Raw genomic sequence first — 17599 nt, forward strand, 5'->3', positions numbered from 1 at the left:
TCCAGTGCAGATTGTGATTACATTGAAGTTGTAGACGGTCTGCACAGAACAGTGAGTGAAAGGACTATAACCCTCCATTGTTACATGTCTGTCATTAATTTATTCAAACACACCTCAGAACCTGGGGTTGAGGGTCAGGCTCCTAGCCATGAGTTTTGTTTTTTATGATAGCTGTTTTTTCTTTATGTTTTTATGTTTTCCATGATGAAATCCACTGTTAACAAAAAGAACAATGAGGTAAAACTGTGCTTCTATGGAATTTCTTTGATTTCTTTATTTATGACATTATTTTGAAAAAGGTTAGATTCTTTCTTTTATTAATTATTTTGAAACAATAGCATATCTTTTTTTTTATGTAAGGATATTTTCCTGTGTCCCATAAAATTGGGTCCCGACCCAGTGTTTTGGAAACAGTGGGCTAAAGGACAGAAGAGTGGAGGCTGTGAGGGGTTAACAGCTACAGCACAAGGAGGAGGAGTTTCTCGTAAATCTAAAGTGAAAGTGTATCCAGTAGCAGAGAGAGTAGTTTGGTTGCAGCAGCACACACACATTCAACATGACGTTTACAGAAATACTGAGAACTTAAAGACAGGTGAGTAGAATGACTTATTATTCATTAACATGCATATATCCAGACGTCATCCTCAACTATTCATATCCCTTGACATTTTGATAAATATGTTTTGATGAAGTACAGTGCATCTGTCAACATGACTGTGCTCTATTCCGATACAATCCAGCAAACCTTAACAATGAAGCTGTGAGAATTATCATTCAAGAACTACATCTGACACTTATCTTTTATTCTGTGTGCAGAATGGCATCTGCAAGCAGTCTCCTGTCTGAAGAGCAGTTTCTGTGTTCTATCTGTCTGGATGTGTTCACTGATCCAATCGCCACTCCGTGTGGGCACAACTACTGCAAAACCTGTATCACACATTACTGGGACACTAATGATGTGTGTTTGTGTCCATTATGTAAAAAGGTATTCTATAAGAGACCAGAAGTCTTTGTCAATACCTTCATTTCAGAGATGGCTGATGAGTTCCGGAAAACACAGCAGGTGAAAAGAAAGTCCAGCACAAATCAAGAACCTGCTAAAACAGATGACATTTCATGTGACATCTGTACTGAGACGAAGCACACAGCCCTGAAGTCCTGCCTGGTGTGTCTGGCCTCCTACTGTGAGACTCACTTGGAGCCTCATCAGAGAGTAACAGCACTAAAACGACACAAACTAATCGACCCTGTAATGAACCTGGAAGACATTATATGTAAGAAACATGACAGACCTCTGGAGCTGTTCTGTAAGACTGATCACAGGTGTGTTTGTCAGTTCTGCACTGAGTTAGACCACAGGTTCCATCTAATTGTACCTCTGAAACAGGAATATGAAAGAAAAAAGGCTGAGCTGGGAAAGGCAGAGGCTGAAGTTCAGCAGATGATCCAGGAGAGACAACTCAAGATTCAGGAGGTCAAACACTCAGTAGAGCTCAGCAAGAAAGATGCAGACAGAGAGATAGAAGATAGTATGCAGGTGTTCACTGCTCTGATCAGATGTATTGAGAGAAGCCAGGCTGAGCTCATTGATGTGATTGAAGAGAAGCAGAAAACAACAGAGAAACAGGCTGAAGGCTTCGTCAAAGAGCTCGAACAGGAGATCACTGAGTTAAAGAAGAGAAGCTCTGAGCTGATGCAACTCTCACATTCTGAAGACCACATTCACCTCCTTGAGAACGTCCCATTCCCTTCCATCATCAACCCTCCACCCACCAAGGACTGGACAAAAGCCAATGTTCATCAGTCTTCATATGTGGGGACTGTGAGGACAGCTGTGGCTCAGCTGGAGAAGACACTCTGTAAAGAGATGAAGAAGCTGTGTGATGCTGAACAGAGGAGGGTCCAGCAATATGCAGTGGGTGTAACTCTGGACCCTGATACAGCACACCGCAAACTCATCCTGTCCGAGAATGGAAAACAAGTGAATCATGCAGACATAAAGACAAATGTCCTGGACAACACAGAGAGATTCTCTAAAACGCTTGATGTCTTAGGAAAACAAAGCTTCTCCTCAGGAAGATTTTACTATGAGGTGGAGGTTAAAGGGAAGACTCATTGGAATGTAGGAGTGGCCAGAGGGTCCATCAACAGGAAAAGAGAAATTACACTGAACCCCAACAACGGCTACTGGTCTATAAGGTTGAGGAATGGAAATGAGTACCATGCTCTTACTGGGGCTGATGTTGTCCTCCATGTAAGAGAGAAGCTCCAGAAAGTGGGAGTGTTTGTTGATTATGAGGAGGGTCTTGTCTCCTTTTATGATGTGGAAACCAGAGTTCATATCTACTCTTTCACTGGCTGCACCTTCACTGAGAAACTCTATCCATTCTTCAGTCCTGGTTTTAATATTTGTGGTAAAAACTCTGCTCCTCTGATAATCTCTCCTGTCAATCACATAGATTAGAGTTAGACTAATCCTTGTACTGTATTTGCTATTTGCATTTACAAAACATTTGTTAATCTTAGACAGCTGACCATGATCATGAACCATACACACTCACATTTCTGCCATCAATTTGTATAAATGCTTTAAAATGTTGAATGAATCAAATATGCAAATATATCACTGTGTTCATGTATAGTGCAACTATACTGCAACAACTATTGAAACAATATTGTAAACTTTGTGAAACCTTAAATTTAACACCAAATAACACAAAAAACATTTAGTTATTGTTTGTCAATTCATATTTTACATCATACTAAGAATCCCTGTGACTGTCATGTCTTACTACTTAATACTGTACATGCTTGGTCCGTCCTTCACAGACTGTCTGGTATAGCATGCCTGAAGTAAAGTGTTATATTGGACAATTTACTGTTAAACTCAGTGGTTCACAGATAATTTAGCTTTGTAACACATAATTGGTGTTGACTAAGAAATCAGAGCCTAATGTATTCTTTGACACAATATTCCTAATATAATGCTCCATAAACCCCACCAGGAAATGTCATGATCCAGTTTTGATCCTACTTCATCGAGGCAAATGTATTGCACACTACTACAGACTACAGACCAAGGAGAGGGTGCCATCTAGTGAGAGACTGTGGCATTGCTAGGTTTTAATGTTTATAACACCATCAACAATAATGTGTGCTATAATGTTTATAACGTTGCCTACGGAACTGTGTGTGTGTGTGTGTGTGTGTGTGTGTGTGTGTGTGTGTGTGTGTGTGTGTGTGTGTGTGTGTGTGTGTGTGTGTGTGTGTGTGTGTCATACACACAGATATATAAACTTTCTATATGTGTATCTCTGTGTTAGAAACAGAGATTCAGGGTGAGACAGACATATAGAGATTCATGAGACAGAAAGAGATACTGTACATACAAGCCTGTTCTACACAGCCAGGTGCCTTAAGAGCATCAGACCTAATAGAAGACAGAATAGATTTAGACAATCCGACATACACAACACACCCATTGACCTGAATCCACACCACTTAATATAGTTTTAAATGTATCATTAGTTTTCATTTTGACTTTGTGTTTATCAATTTCTTTTGCTAGTTTAGTTCATTTGCATTTTGTGAACATGCTTAGTTTAGTTTAATTTGAATTTGTTTTTGTCTCACGATATGGTATATTTGTCATTTCTTAAAAAAAAAAGATTCAAAGTTAAAATTGCCACAATTAAATAAATAGAAGATATATTTAAAATACAACCAATGGAATAAATTGACAAAGACTAAATCTAGGACATTTTCTCCATGGTTTTAGTTTGTTTTGTAAGCACACAATACAGGGCATTTTTTCTTTTTTTTCTCTCTCTCTCTTTTTTTTTTTACCAATTTTAGTTTTAGTTAACTATAATAACAAACTAACATAGAATAATGTTACACTGCAGTTGTCCTAAAGTTTGATTGATTGCAGGATTGGATACTTTGCATAGGAAAAGCTGGCTGCCCCCAAGAAAGGAGTGTAGGCCTGCTACAGGTCATGATGACTTGATTGATTGATTGATTGATTGAAGACATTATTAGAAGTCTGCATAGGAAAAGGTAAAGTTTCATGACAGCACAGCTCACTGGTACAAGGTGAACTAAAAGGAGATCCAAGAAAGCCTTTTGGCTTTACATAGGAAACCTTTATTTATCTTACCGTATATAACATTGAATGACAGATAACACACAGTACTATGCAGAGGATATCAACAATTGCAAAAATAAAAAACAGTTAAAACAGAAAAAAGGAAGAAAATAAATAAAGGTTATTTACAATGGAAAAGGGTTGGTAAGTATAGGCTTTGTATATTACGAGTTTCGATAGCAGCCACCTGTAAGTGACTTTTCGATTTAAAGGACGTTAGGGATTTACACTCCTTTAAGGCTTTCAGTAGGTCGTTCCACGTGTTAGTGGTATAGCAGGAGAATGAACCTTTTTTAGAGCCAAATCTGGGTTGAACTTGATCTGTGGAGCTGCCTCACCATGGTGTTGTAATTGTGGACATCCTTGACATGTACCGTAGGAAGTATTTTGTCAGGTACATGGGTATCTTAGTGGTGTAGTGTATCTTGTACAACAGGCCAATTGCAAGATGCTGTACATCTACCCTGAGCCCACCCCACTCTAGACTGGTGAATAGGGGTGAGGCGAGTCCAAGGATGAAGGTTAAGCAGGACCCTAATTATTTTGTTTTGGGCTGTTTGGAGCCTTGTTTTCAGGGCCTTTGGGGCATCGCGAGACTCACGATACCATACGTGGACTCCATAGTCATAGAGGGGCAGAATGATTGCACCCGATAGATTCTTCTGAGTTATTGACCATCGGAACGATCCTCTGTAAGAAACAAGTTTGTCAAGGACCCAAGTAGGTAGTTTTTTTCGTGTTATTACATTGTCACCCACTTTGATAGGGAAGTTATCGACCTTTCTGAGGTTATGATTTGATCCAAAGAGGGTGGATTCGGTTTTGCCCAGGTGTATTTATAATTTGTTGTTATTGAACCAGGTGCAGATCTTATTTAGGTCAGAGCTAATGGTATTTTCAACCTGCAAGCTATCCCTGTCCGAGACAAGGAGAGCCGAGTCATCCCCTAACAGGAACAGGTTGCAGTCGCAAGCAGATGCCATGTCGTTTACACACATATATATATATTAGGAACACCACAGCTTACTGGGAGTGGGAGGGGGTTCACCTCCACCACCTGTTCTCTCCCCACCAGGTAAGATTGCATCCAGCTCACTGCTGCGCTGTCAAGACCAATAGCTTTTAATTTCTCAATCAGAATAGAGGGATCTACGGTGTCAAATGCCTTCTGGAGGTCCAGCATGACCATGCCGCAATGTTTGCCCAAATCCACCTCGCATTTGATTTGGTCATACAGATAGAGAAGGCATGTGTCAGTGGAATGGTATTCTCTGAAGACAGATTGGAACTATATCTTGCGACCTGTTCGTAGAATATTTTTTCCATGAGATAGAACTAAAGAATTTAAATGGGGCGGTAGTTTCCAGGATCTAGTTTGCTACCTTTTTTGTGCAAGGGCGTTACTTTTGCTAGTTTGAAGTCCTGGGGGGCATGACTCGTTGACCCATGAGCCAAACGTTGCCTTTTTATTTTTGAGCGGTGGTCACACCGTCTCCATAGCGTGGCAGTGTGTGTATGCGTGTATCCGTCCGTGTATGTCTGTCTGTCTGTCTGTAGCCTGAGCCAGGCCTGCAATACCACACACACACACACACACACACACACACACACACACACACACACACACACACACACACACACACACACACACACACACACACGCGCAGCCTCCACCGCTCAGTTCACACAAGTGTGATTTTTTATTTTTAAATTGTTTTCCCCTTTTTTCAATGACTATATCTATTGCATAGTACTGTGTTCTATCCGTCTGTCATTCAATGTTATATGAGATACTTCAATGGTTTCCTATGGAAATAAGCTTAGTCTTTTCTAGGATCTCCTTTTAGTAGACCTTGTACCAGTGCTCTACCGTCATGAAACTGTACTTTTTCCTATGCAAACTTCTAATAAAGTCTTCAATCAATCAATCAATCAATCAATCAATCAATTAATCACTTTGTGAATTCATGTGAGTGTAAATGGCAGGCAGCAAAACCAAGCGCTGCTTCGCTCAGTGTTGCCAGATTTTGCGAGAGAAATAAGCAACTTCTGGTCAATAAAAACAAGCCCAAAAGGTAGGACTACTTGGCCACAACCAGACCACAACACATGCGCACACAGTCACACATGGATGTTTGAAAATAGCCAATCTAAAAAAAAGGAATAAATAGCCTACGTAACACATGATGTTGTATGGGGGTCCCTGGCACAAACTATTTTCAAATGGGGATCTGCAAATAAATACATATTTATTTATTTTTAGTTTGAGAACCACTGATCTGGTTTAAACATTAGTAAACAAGCCCAAATAAGCAACTTAACAGTCTTTACTTTAGAAACTAGAAAGTGTTACGCAAATTTTGCATAATGAATTTCGTCCTCCATTTGAACTTTCCTCATTCAAGACAAAAGGGAAAATGTATTCACCAATACATTAATGGCCATATACCGGTATGTTGATATCTGTGTCAGGCCTTGTCCCTTTTATGCCCATATATGGAGATCCCTGATGTTGTAAATGTTAAGCCCATATCTTGGAAAGCCCATGGATACTGTGTCAGTCTCATGTGGTCTATGATGTACAGACATCTATGATGTCAGCCATCTCCATATTTGGGAAAACTTTAATTCTTACAATAAATGCGAGAAGTCTCTGTGAGCGTGCGTGTATGTAATCCGCGTATCTCAAGAACCGTTCGCCCACCGGCCTCAGATTCGGCACGCGCGTTCCCTGCTGTGGCGTGGAGTGCAGTGCCCGGCCTCGACTCGACCCGATACACTGTTTTCCGGAACCGGCACGAAAGGTTCGGAATCTCCATATGCAGAGCTGATGTCTGACATCTAGAGCAGTGGTGGCTGAGTGGTTAGTGTCCACACCTAGGACTCCGGAGGCCCCAGAGGTCGCAGGTACGATGCCCCACTCCAGCTACCACTGCTCCCCTTGCCCCTTGCGCTCCTTGTGGGCATCACTGGGTTGAGTTCAGCTGGGTCAAAGCTGATAAAAAAAAAGCAGCTGGGTTGGGCTGCGATATCTGAATTTCCCCTGCGGGAGGAGTAAGTATTCATTCATTACATCAGGCTGTTGCACAAGCACTGACTCATTGTGACATCACTTCTGCTGACTTATTCTGACATCACTCCTGTGCAAATAGTATGGGGAGCTGATGTCTGACATCAGAGTTTTCCGGAACGGGCATAAAAGGCTCTGACATCATGTACACCACATGAGTCAACAATGAGGTGCAGTGCCCGGCCTCGACCCGACCCGATACGCGATTTTCCGGGACCGGTGCGAAAGGTTTGGAATCTCTGTATGCGGAGCTGATGTCTGACATCAGGGTATTCCGGAACCGGCACTGTGTCTGCAGAGATCTCCATATTTGGGCATGAAATGGACGCAGACAGACAGATACAGATATCTCCATACTATATGGGCATAAATGGACACAGGCAAACAGATGGTCAAAACGGGTCCTATGACAACAGGTATAACGGGGTTTGCATTACACAGACTTCTGCATGCGCGCGTTCCCTGCCACAGCAGGCAGAGCAGTGCCTGGCCTCGACCGACCCGATACACGGTTTTCCGGAACCGCTGCGAAAGGTTCGGTATCTCCGTATGCGGAGCTGATGTCTGACAATAGGGTATTCCGGAACCGGCACTGTGTCTGCAGAGATCTCCATGCATGGGTATAAAATGAACGCAGAGACAGACAGATACAGATATCTCCATATATGGGCATAAATGGACACAGGCAAACAGATGGTCAGAGATCTCCATATATGGGCATAAAATGGACGCAGACAGATGGTCAAAACGGGTCCTATAACAACAGGTATAATGGGGTTTGCATTAAAGGGTGGGACATTCATCCCCTATTTACATCGTTCCCGAGTTGGCCAGGCTGCTGGCCTCGGCGGCCGAGCTTCTAGTTAAAGTCAATGGAGAAAATGTATTCATGAATACATCTAACATATAATTTAGCGAATGTCTGTCTGAGTGTCTGAGTGTCTGAGTGTCTGTCTGTCTGTCTGTCACAGCGTTTCTCCTCAGTGGCTGGAGCAATTGATCTGAAATCGCATCACCATTAGCATATGAACACACCTGACACAACTGTGAAGCCCTTTTTTCACTTTCACAAATCGTTTAATTGATATTAATTTATTAGTGAATTAATTTTTCCCATTGACTTATAATGGGAATCGCAAAAACTCACATTCAATATTTTTTTTCTCGCAAACCATAGGGGCTACAGTTACAAAACTCTGAGAGGAGATTTATAATGATATCAAGGATTAAATAAAAAATAACTTTGTCAGTTGGCCTCATGGTGGCGCTATAACAGTCCACTTTACGTTTCGGCCTGTAACTCTTGAACCGTAGGTCGGAAAATTAAATTTATTTTTTCCCTGGATTCCTTGGGTCAATACGCATCTCCCCATATAGGCCCCACCCATTTGCGTCAGGATAGATTTTCCGCCATTTTGAATTTTCTCCAAAACACACTTTTTGCTCCTTTTCCTACATATTTTCTTCAAATGTCACGAAAATGGGTACACATGATCTCTGAACCCATGCAATGAACATAGTCAAGGGATATTTTGATAGTCCATACCGTTCGTTCGTAACGGGCTTCCAAAGTTAGCGGGAGGGGCCCGTTTTGCAAACAATAGCCATAAATCACAAACAAAACGTCGAGTCAACACTGAATTTCTGCCACAGGTTGCGGGTGGCTTACTCAACGAATCCCCAGAAGCATTTCCAATTCCACCCGTAGAGGGCGTCACAAACGCGCAAAACGTAACCGTTTCGTTCCAAAACGCGTTTTTCAGGCGGACCGACCCTCTCAAAAAGAAACACAGACTACTCTGCGGATGGTCTCACGGTCCAAACCGCTGCACACACACACACACACACACACACACACACACATAGCCATTAAACGAAAAACGGGTATTTCTTACATTGATGCTCCTACATATTATCATGCAAGTACCAGTTAAAGTTACTTTCCATCCCTCATATACCGTGTGCACAGTGCACATCCCATAACCCACACACTGCACATCATTTCGGAGCTCATATCTTTGAACGGGTAAGGACTAGTTTATATAAATTAAACTATATAACTCTCTTAGCAAAATAGAAGGCATGCGTGTCCCAATGAAGCAGTGGCGTAGCCAGCGTGGAGGCGGACAGGTGGTCGCCTACCCAAGTGTGATCTGATCTCCCTAATTACAAAAACACTGACTAATAATTGAAACAAAATAGAAACCACCAACTTGACAACAAAAGTTGCTTGTCCAGTTCCTTGTCCATTCACGGGCAGTCAGCCAGTCACCACCGTATCCATTCAATAGAGCGACACTCGCTCATAGGGATGCAAATCTCTGCTTGTGTCTTCATTGAATCTAATTCTTGAATACATCCCTGCGATGAAGCCGGTCGATTTGACATATTATGGCCCAATAAGTGTGTGTGTGCCACCAAAACTGTGGGAGGAGTAGCGCGGCAAAAAAAAAAAAAAGTTTACTTAGGAGGCGATGGAAGATGGAATAAAGTCAGACTATTCTCCTTTTGCACAAAGTAGTGCAATGCAAGATAGAGGGCGCCAGATCCCACATAGAGGGCGCCACACCCTACCACTACTTCCTGTTCTTCCACAGAGCATTGATTCTAGTCATTTTCTCCATTAGATTTCTTTTCACTTTTTTCAACTTTTATTACTTGGGATGGTAAAAAGATGAGGCAGACAAAAAAAAAGAATTTTGACCAGGGGTGTTGTTGGCCGGATTATTCATGAAGCTTTCCCGGAAGAGAAAGATCCCATGATTGGCCGCTAGTTGCGCTGTTTTCCCCCCGCGAGGTACCAAAAAGATTTTCTCTCCACTGGACCCCATTCATTTTCCTCTTTGATTTTCTAACCTTAATAAACATCGTCAGAAATACTTTATGGTTCCTGTAGCTAGTGAAAAACTGCTTTTCAATTACCATGATATGCGTTTTGTGCAAATAAGGTCCCATTTATGTTAAAATTGATGATAAAGTTGCGGGGGCGTGGCCAACTAAACTGATACCAGCCGGCTGTGTTCTTCGTGTGCTGTATTTCGGTAGGCTCCGACCACATTCTCCCATGTATCCCTGCGGTTGCATGTGACCGTTGGCAGCCAATAGCATTCCTTATAATTCCTGGGGTACCATTCAAACAATGATGGCGACACCCATACAAGGGACAAAAAAGCGTCATTTTCGCCACATAGAAACCAATGGCTTCGCACCGTCCATATTTTTTTTTACAGATTTTGACATGTAATAAAAGTTGAAAAAAGTTAAAAGAAAGCACTTTAATCTAATGGAGAAAACAACTAGAAAAAATGCTCTGTGGATGAACAGGAAGTAGTGGTAGGGTGTGACTCAAAGGGATCTGGCGCCCTCTGTCTTGCATTGCACTACTTTGTGCAAAAGGAGTATGGTTGCCCTGCAGTGGCAACTCCACTAACAAGGCCCAAAAAACCCTGCCAAGCAACATCACAGACAGAGCCCCAAAGGTCGCCTATAACAAGCAAACATGGCAACACCGGGTCCATCACGTGGATATGTTTACGTCTCGAACCACTTCCGTGGAAAAAAGGATAATGATCAGCAGTCACTCTGTCCAATGGAAACTCGATCCCGTCGATCGGTGGGCGTGTACAAAGAGGCGGAGTGGCGGACGCTTCGGTGTTCACTTTAGAGACAGTGTTGCCATGTCTGCTTATTATAAGCGAATTTGGACTTGTTTTTCTGTAAAGTAGCTTGCAAATATTTATTGATTGAAGAATGTATTTGAAGTTTGCAATAGGAAAAGGTACAATTTCATGATAGCACAAATCACTGGTACAAGGTCAACTAAAAGGAGATCCTAGTAAGCTTTGCAGCTTATTTACACAGGAACCACATTGAAAGACAGACAGAACAGAGTAGAACAGAGTACTTTGCATAGGACAGGGGTGGACAACTTTGATGATGGAGAGGGCCACTATATTTTCACACTCACTCCAGAGGGCCGCAATGCATATACAGTCAACGCAATGCAGCCGATCTACAAGCTCAAAACGTGTCGCGCTGCGACGCGTTTTGAGCTTGTAGATCTGCTATTTTTGCTATTTTTTGAATTGGAATCCTGAATTCTTTTTTGGCTATTTTTGAATTGGAATCCTGAAAAGTAACATTTGTATTTAATTTCCAATATGTCAACTTTATGAACTTAAATACAAATGCATTGTGCATAAAAAAGACTAGTACTAGTCATTAAGCTACTACTATAGACTGAAGTAATTAAAGCGGGTCATGTCTGCATGTTTGGAATTGTAAAAGCTGAAATCGATATTATCTCAGTATTCTGATATTAACCTGCGGGCCACATCCAAATTTAAATATGAATGTGCGCTTATAACGCCAGGAAATAGCTATATTTTATCATCATGATTACACTATTTTCAAAGCCAGGATGATATACCATACCACAAAATGACCACTAGAGCGAGCCATAGACCATAGACTGTGGAAGCCCCCATGTAAAAACCAAGATTCACAAGATTCAAGGATGGGATGATGACATCGCTCCCCATTGACTCAGAATGGGAGACCCGCGGGCCGCCATCTGAGCTCAATACTGTTCAATTCGTGCTTGATCGTCTAAAACCACCATCGGTATGGGCACCAGAACGTATACAGATGCCACACAGAAAGTTTCCGAATCAAAATCCGACCTAGTGAAGCTGCGTAAGGGTCGGATGGTTTGCATTGAGCCTAGCGGCTAGCAGAGGCTAATATAAACAGGAAGCCCTGGTTTAAAGGTGACGTCATAATCGTATCCTTTTTTTTCCACGGTTTACGTGTTGATACCATCCGAAGGTAAGCTAACCATTTCGCTCCGTCTATTAACCCAAATAAAAGCTTAAACAATGCTTTTATATAAAAGTCGATTAAAGTCGCTTGGCAGGGAAGTCCATAGTGACATAGTCGACCTAAAAGTCAACGGCGCTGATCTTGTTAAGTGAAGGTGAGGGCCGCATGTGGCCCCCGGGCCGCCAGTTGCCCATGTATGGCATAGGATATCATCAATTACAAAAGCAGAAAAAAAAAAAAAGGGGGCTTAGTCTATTTACAAGTCTCGAGTAGCAGCTGCATGAAGGTTACTTTTCAGATTATAATAATAATAATAATAATTTTGAAGGAGGCTAGGCCTGCGGTAGGGCTTTCTACATGTTGGTGGTATAGCTGGAGAACGAATTAGAGCCTTTTCTTTATTTTTAGGCTACTGTTAAATCTGGGTTGAACATGATTAGTGGAGCTGCCTCTGTGTTGTGATTGTGGACATCCTTAACGTTTTGGAAGTAGACCTAGTTTGTCAGGTACATGGGTAGGCCTATCTTAGTGGTGTATCTTGTACACCAGGCCCATTGCAAGATGCTGTACTCTGTCAGCTACTAGTAGGCCTATGTATAGGGATAAGCGGTGAGGTGGGCCCGAGAAGGAAGACCAAGCACGACCCTAATCAGTTTGTTGGGCTGTTTGGAGCTTTAATAATTGCGTTTTACTTGTTTCTAGTGTAGTTGCTTATTTCGGATTGTTTCTCAAGTGAATTAGCTTATTTGGTCTTGTTTCTAAACAATTGGGCTTCATCTCCATGAATCTCCATGAATTCAAGGATTCATCCTGTGCATTTAATGGAATGAACTATTCCTTTAACGCAGAAGTTTTCTACCTTGTGGTTCGGGGACCACCAGTGGTCCTTGAGGGGGTTCCAGGTGGTCCCCAGCTAAATGATGGAGAGTTGGTAACCAAATGGACCCATATAGATCTGTAACTTTTGAGAGTGTAAATGAAACCAAATGGAAGTCTGCACATAGAATATGTTTTATTTTGATCAACGCGTTTGCCTGTTTTATCATCAAATCTTATCCAATGATGAACACAACAAACAACAACTCAATCATTAGGGTGGAGAGAATTCGCTTGGAAAATTTTAATTCGGTATTTTATCACACCCCAAATTAAAAGTAAACAAATGAAAACCCAGCAGATCTGTTGGAGGAAATGTGATCAAAACGATTCAAATCACTCCCATATATTTTGGACCTGTAAAAATATTCAACCATTCTGGGATGTCGTACACTCAACTGTATGTGAGGTTCTGGGCTATGGTATACCTCATTCATGTCTGGTACTCTATATGGGTCATATGGAGGAGTCTGTACTCACAGAGGACCATTATCTAACCAAGATCCTTCTGGTTGCTGCAAAAAAGGCAATCACCAGGAACTGGCTTAACACTGAAGCCCCGGACTATGAGCAATGGAGGACAATAATGGACAATATTCAGGATATGGAACAGTTAACACACAAACTGAGGATAAAAGAAGATCTTTTTAACAAAAGATGGGATAAATGGTTGATGTATAAATTCAAAAGAGGAGAACTGCAGCTTTGATAATGTAAATGTGAACCCCAATAACCCCTTGTTTGCTTTTTGTTTTTCTTTTCATTTTTATTATCTTGCATGAGGTCTTTATTGATTGATGTATATGTCACGGTTTGTTAGAGAAACAGGACGGTCGAGAAACGGAGCACTCGCGGTGCCGCACGGGGCGGAACAAGCGGTCGCCCACAACAACGTCCTCCAGGCGGAGCCCATCGATTGTCCACGACATTGCAAGCGGCGCGAAGGCCAGCGGACCTTGGTCCTGCTCTTCGCCCCCGAGCGCCGCAGGCCCCGAGCGGCGCTCCGCCGGCCGCGCGAGTTACGAAGCCGTGGTGAATGCAATCGTTATATTTATGCCCAGGCCGTAAGGCCTGGGCAAGCCCACGATAAACGCTCATAGTAAGCTAATGGCTAAGCTAATGGCTAAGCTAATGGCTAAACACCGCCCAGCTAGGCTAGTAAATAAAGAAAGAGTCGCAAACGAGTGACGTCAGCGCCTGCACTAGTGAATGGCTGTCTATGGGCTGTCGTCGCCATCTGGTGGTGATTAGTGTGTGGTGAACGAAACAAGCGCTCTTACAATGAACGTCCTGAGTTACCCAAACATACTGTAGGCCTAACATATATATTGTTGATGTGCAGTCTTGAATAAAAACAAAGTAAAAAAAAAAAATCTTATCCAATGATAAAAGAGGCTAAAACTCATCTGAGCTAAATATTTAAGCCAAATGCTGAATAAATAATGGTCCTTATGAAAAATATTGAAAACCACTGCTTTAACAGGTTTAAAGTGCTCATGTGGCCTGACGAGCACAAAGAGAGGCATTACATTTTGTATAACACGGTTCTATTGTGAAAATAGCCGATCTACATGCTCTGTAGATTGGCTATTTTCACAATGTCTGTCTCTAATATTTGACATTTTGGCCAATGTTTAATTTAATTTGTCATTTTAGAGGTATTAAAAAGTCATTAAATTGTCACTTTAGAAATGTGCAGATACCCTCTATACACTTAACATTTATGTTGGTTTATTTACTGTTGAGTAAGAAAAGAACATTAAGTTAAACATCTGGGGACCCCCAAAAATATTTTGGGGACCCTCCCTGGGGGTCCCGACCCACAGGTTGAGAACCAACCACTGCTTTTGGTGCTTGTTAGACCTTGTTGCTTATTTCTGTCGCAAAACCTGGCAACACTGGCAACAAGCAGGAGCAGCAGCAGCAGCAGAGAAAGGAAAGGATTAATGTTGACATTCTCACCGCTAATGACCCGCTGCTGCCTAACGGAATGAACCTCTTTACGAACCCACAATAGATCCCCTTCACAGCGCAGTCACAGGCAGCATAGCAGTCTGAGATGTCCACGGCCACGGACAAACAACAACAGCAATAACAACAACACGGGCACGTCTATTATAAGGTAAGATTCAGCAAGAGCAAGCCAGCCAGCAGCAAGGTAGTTAGCCTAGCATGTTGCTAGCTTGAGTACAGAACAGAACGCTCCGTTTCGGAAACAACGCCGTTGTGTGTATTTGTGTGTAAAGGCAACTGCACGATCTGTCTGTATGATCATGGAACAATTTGTTTTTTGTCAATAAGATTATTGGTGAGCTGAGCACAGGCCCGTGCGGCATGTGTTGTTGCTGTGTGTGTGTGTGTTGTTGCTGTGTGTGTGTGTGTGTGTGTGTGTGTGTGTGTGAGTGTGATATACTGCAAATACATTTCTGCTATTTGTTTCAAAAGGCCTTGTACAGAGCTAGCCTTGGATCAAGACATAGATGCATTTTCTTATCGATGCTGACATTCGTATATAGCCTACAAAAGATAGTCTTGATCAAACGCTAGTAGTGCTACCATCAGCAACAGAATAACACTATACTGGAAGTTAGAAAAGGGAAGGAGAAAAAAACAACAACAATGTCACACCAAGAAGTCTAAACTTGGTCCACTTTGACACAGAACACGCAACAAAGTGTACACACAACCATAAAACAAAGAGAATGTACAAGAGGTACACTAAGAGAAGGAAAACTGGCTACATTTCTAACAGGCAGTTTCCCCAGCTGTTGCAAGGTGTCATAGCTCTGTCACCCCCTCCAACTGTATGGTACCTTAGTACCACAGTTTGTTTTCATGTTATCATTGACACTTGTTTTAGCAATGTACTGTACGTTTTCTTGTGCCGAATTGAATTGTGTAGTGTAACAGTGTGTGGGTAGAGTTTTACGTTACATAGATTACATTAGATTGTTGCAATCTTTAGTGATTCATTACAATGTTATTAGCTGACTAACTTCAAAGGCATAACTGAACAGTGCGTGACCTCACCACTAGCCACCACATATTTTAATTATGCTGATGACTTGAGCTACAATATAATATATTTACTAGCAGGTACACAATCAATTAAATTATATTTGCGGTTGTGTTTTGTGGCTGTTAACATGTTTTGTTTGTTTTGAAGTGAAACAACAAAATCAATGGTACATTACAGTTAGTATGTCTACTCTAGAGATTAATTGATTGAATATCATTATTAGCAGTTTGCATAGGAAAAAGCACAGGACAGTACAGTTCAGATACAATGACTACTAAAAGGATTTGAAACCCAAGAAAGCGCAATGGCTTGTTTACATTGGGGTCCTTTTGTACTCAATTCACAGAGAAAATTCATAGAGAACACACCACTGTTCAATAGTCTCGCGTAGCCAGCCAGACAACTATTCCACAATCTCCAAATGCTATATAGTCTGGAACTACAACTCCTGAAATCTGAGTAACGGAAGCTCGCATTTCCGTTCACGAAAAGATATTTTAAAATATAATTTTTGCTAAGCAGCAAGTTAAATATGCTTAGATGATTTTGATTTACAGGAACATAGGATAAATGTGTGCAACTGTAAAAACAAAATGGCCAGACTGTTGTCTGGCCATGCGAGACTACTGTTCAAGGCAAGGGTACTGTATTGTGTATACACACATACACCCAATGTTCCCAATGTTCATATGCTTAAAATAATAATTACTGATTTGGCAATGGTTGCCGTTTGTGAAATAGAGCATGTAAGTTTTCCAAAAGAGAAGACGACTAGTCATTACAGTGCAGTGGCGCAGCAGATGACCTCAGTGTCAGTTCACTCTGTGTAGATAGTTGGTTAACCTTGGTTAACACAGGAGGAGTTACTCAGCATCTTTTATTAGCTGGCCTCAAGTTATGCAACTTTCACTTCCCCTTTAATGCAGCAAATGGTTGAGGCAGTCTGGAGGAAAGGTTAATGCCCCCCCCCCCCCCCCCCATGATCATTAAATTGATTGATTGAATACTTTAATAGTCAGACATTAGTCAGTAAACAGCACGTGGTACAGTAAGACATTAAAGCTGAAAGGATAGCACAAAAAGTCCTGGGGACCATTGTGATCCTATGTATTAAATTCATCAACAACATGGCATAAAAAGGTTTACACAATAATGCATGTCATCAGCAAATGCAACAAGTTCATACTAAACTACTGTATAACGGTGCAGGATGTTGATAGACACGGGACGCCCAGTGTCTTTTGGCGTGTTAATGACAAACAATAGTGACTAATACCATCTTAAGTGCAATTATTACGACAAGCACTGAGATTGAACAAGGTGTGACTTCAATCTTGTAGTTTCAGTTGACATACATGTTCGCGCACAGTGATGAACACCAAAAAAAGAAAAAAACATACAAATAAGGATGTTGTAATAATACTATAATGGTTGATTTCAACAAAGCTGATGGTAGGAATGGTTTTCCAGTCATAATTGACTTTTCAACTTATCAGAAAATGTTTTATGCCAGACATTGTCAGTCCGCAACTCCCCAAAATAATCATATTTGAAACCCCCGCGGCGCCCACACCACCCACACACACACACCCTGACAAGCACTTGAGTTGAGACATTACATTTGTTTGGCTCATAACAATGTCTCGCAACTTGAGGCGTTGAGAGA

General features: G+C 41.6%; 2 protein-coding genes across 2 annotated transcripts in view; both read left to right on the top strand.

Annotated features, from left to right (window-relative positions):
• Positions 1-512: 512 nt before the first annotated feature.
• LOC308284335 (E3 ubiquitin-protein ligase TRIM39-like) lies at positions 513-2464 on the top strand (the record flags this gene model as incomplete). Its single annotated transcript, XM_080724920.1, has 2 exons — positions 513-592; positions 817-2464. Exon 2 carries the CDS (start codon positions 818-820, stop codon positions 2462-2464), a length of 1647 nt encoding a protein of 548 aa, XP_080581046.1. The 5' UTR covers positions 513-592; position 817.
• Positions 2465-14818: 12354 nt separating this feature from the next.
• Positions 14819-17599, top strand: part of rnf13 (ring finger protein 13) — an 86314-nt gene continuing 83533 nt past the window's right edge. The window contains exon 1 of the mRNA XM_080736619.1: positions 14819-15036. The gene's annotated coding sequence lies outside the window, so the exon portion shown is untranslated. The remainder of the gene's footprint in view (positions 15037-17599) is intronic.

Source organism: Nannobrachium achirus (assembly GCF_963921795.1).
Source record: "Nannobrachium achirus genome assembly, chromosome: 1".
Taxonomy (NCBI): Eukaryota; Metazoa; Chordata; class Actinopteri; order Myctophiformes; family Myctophidae; genus Nannobrachium; species Nannobrachium achirus.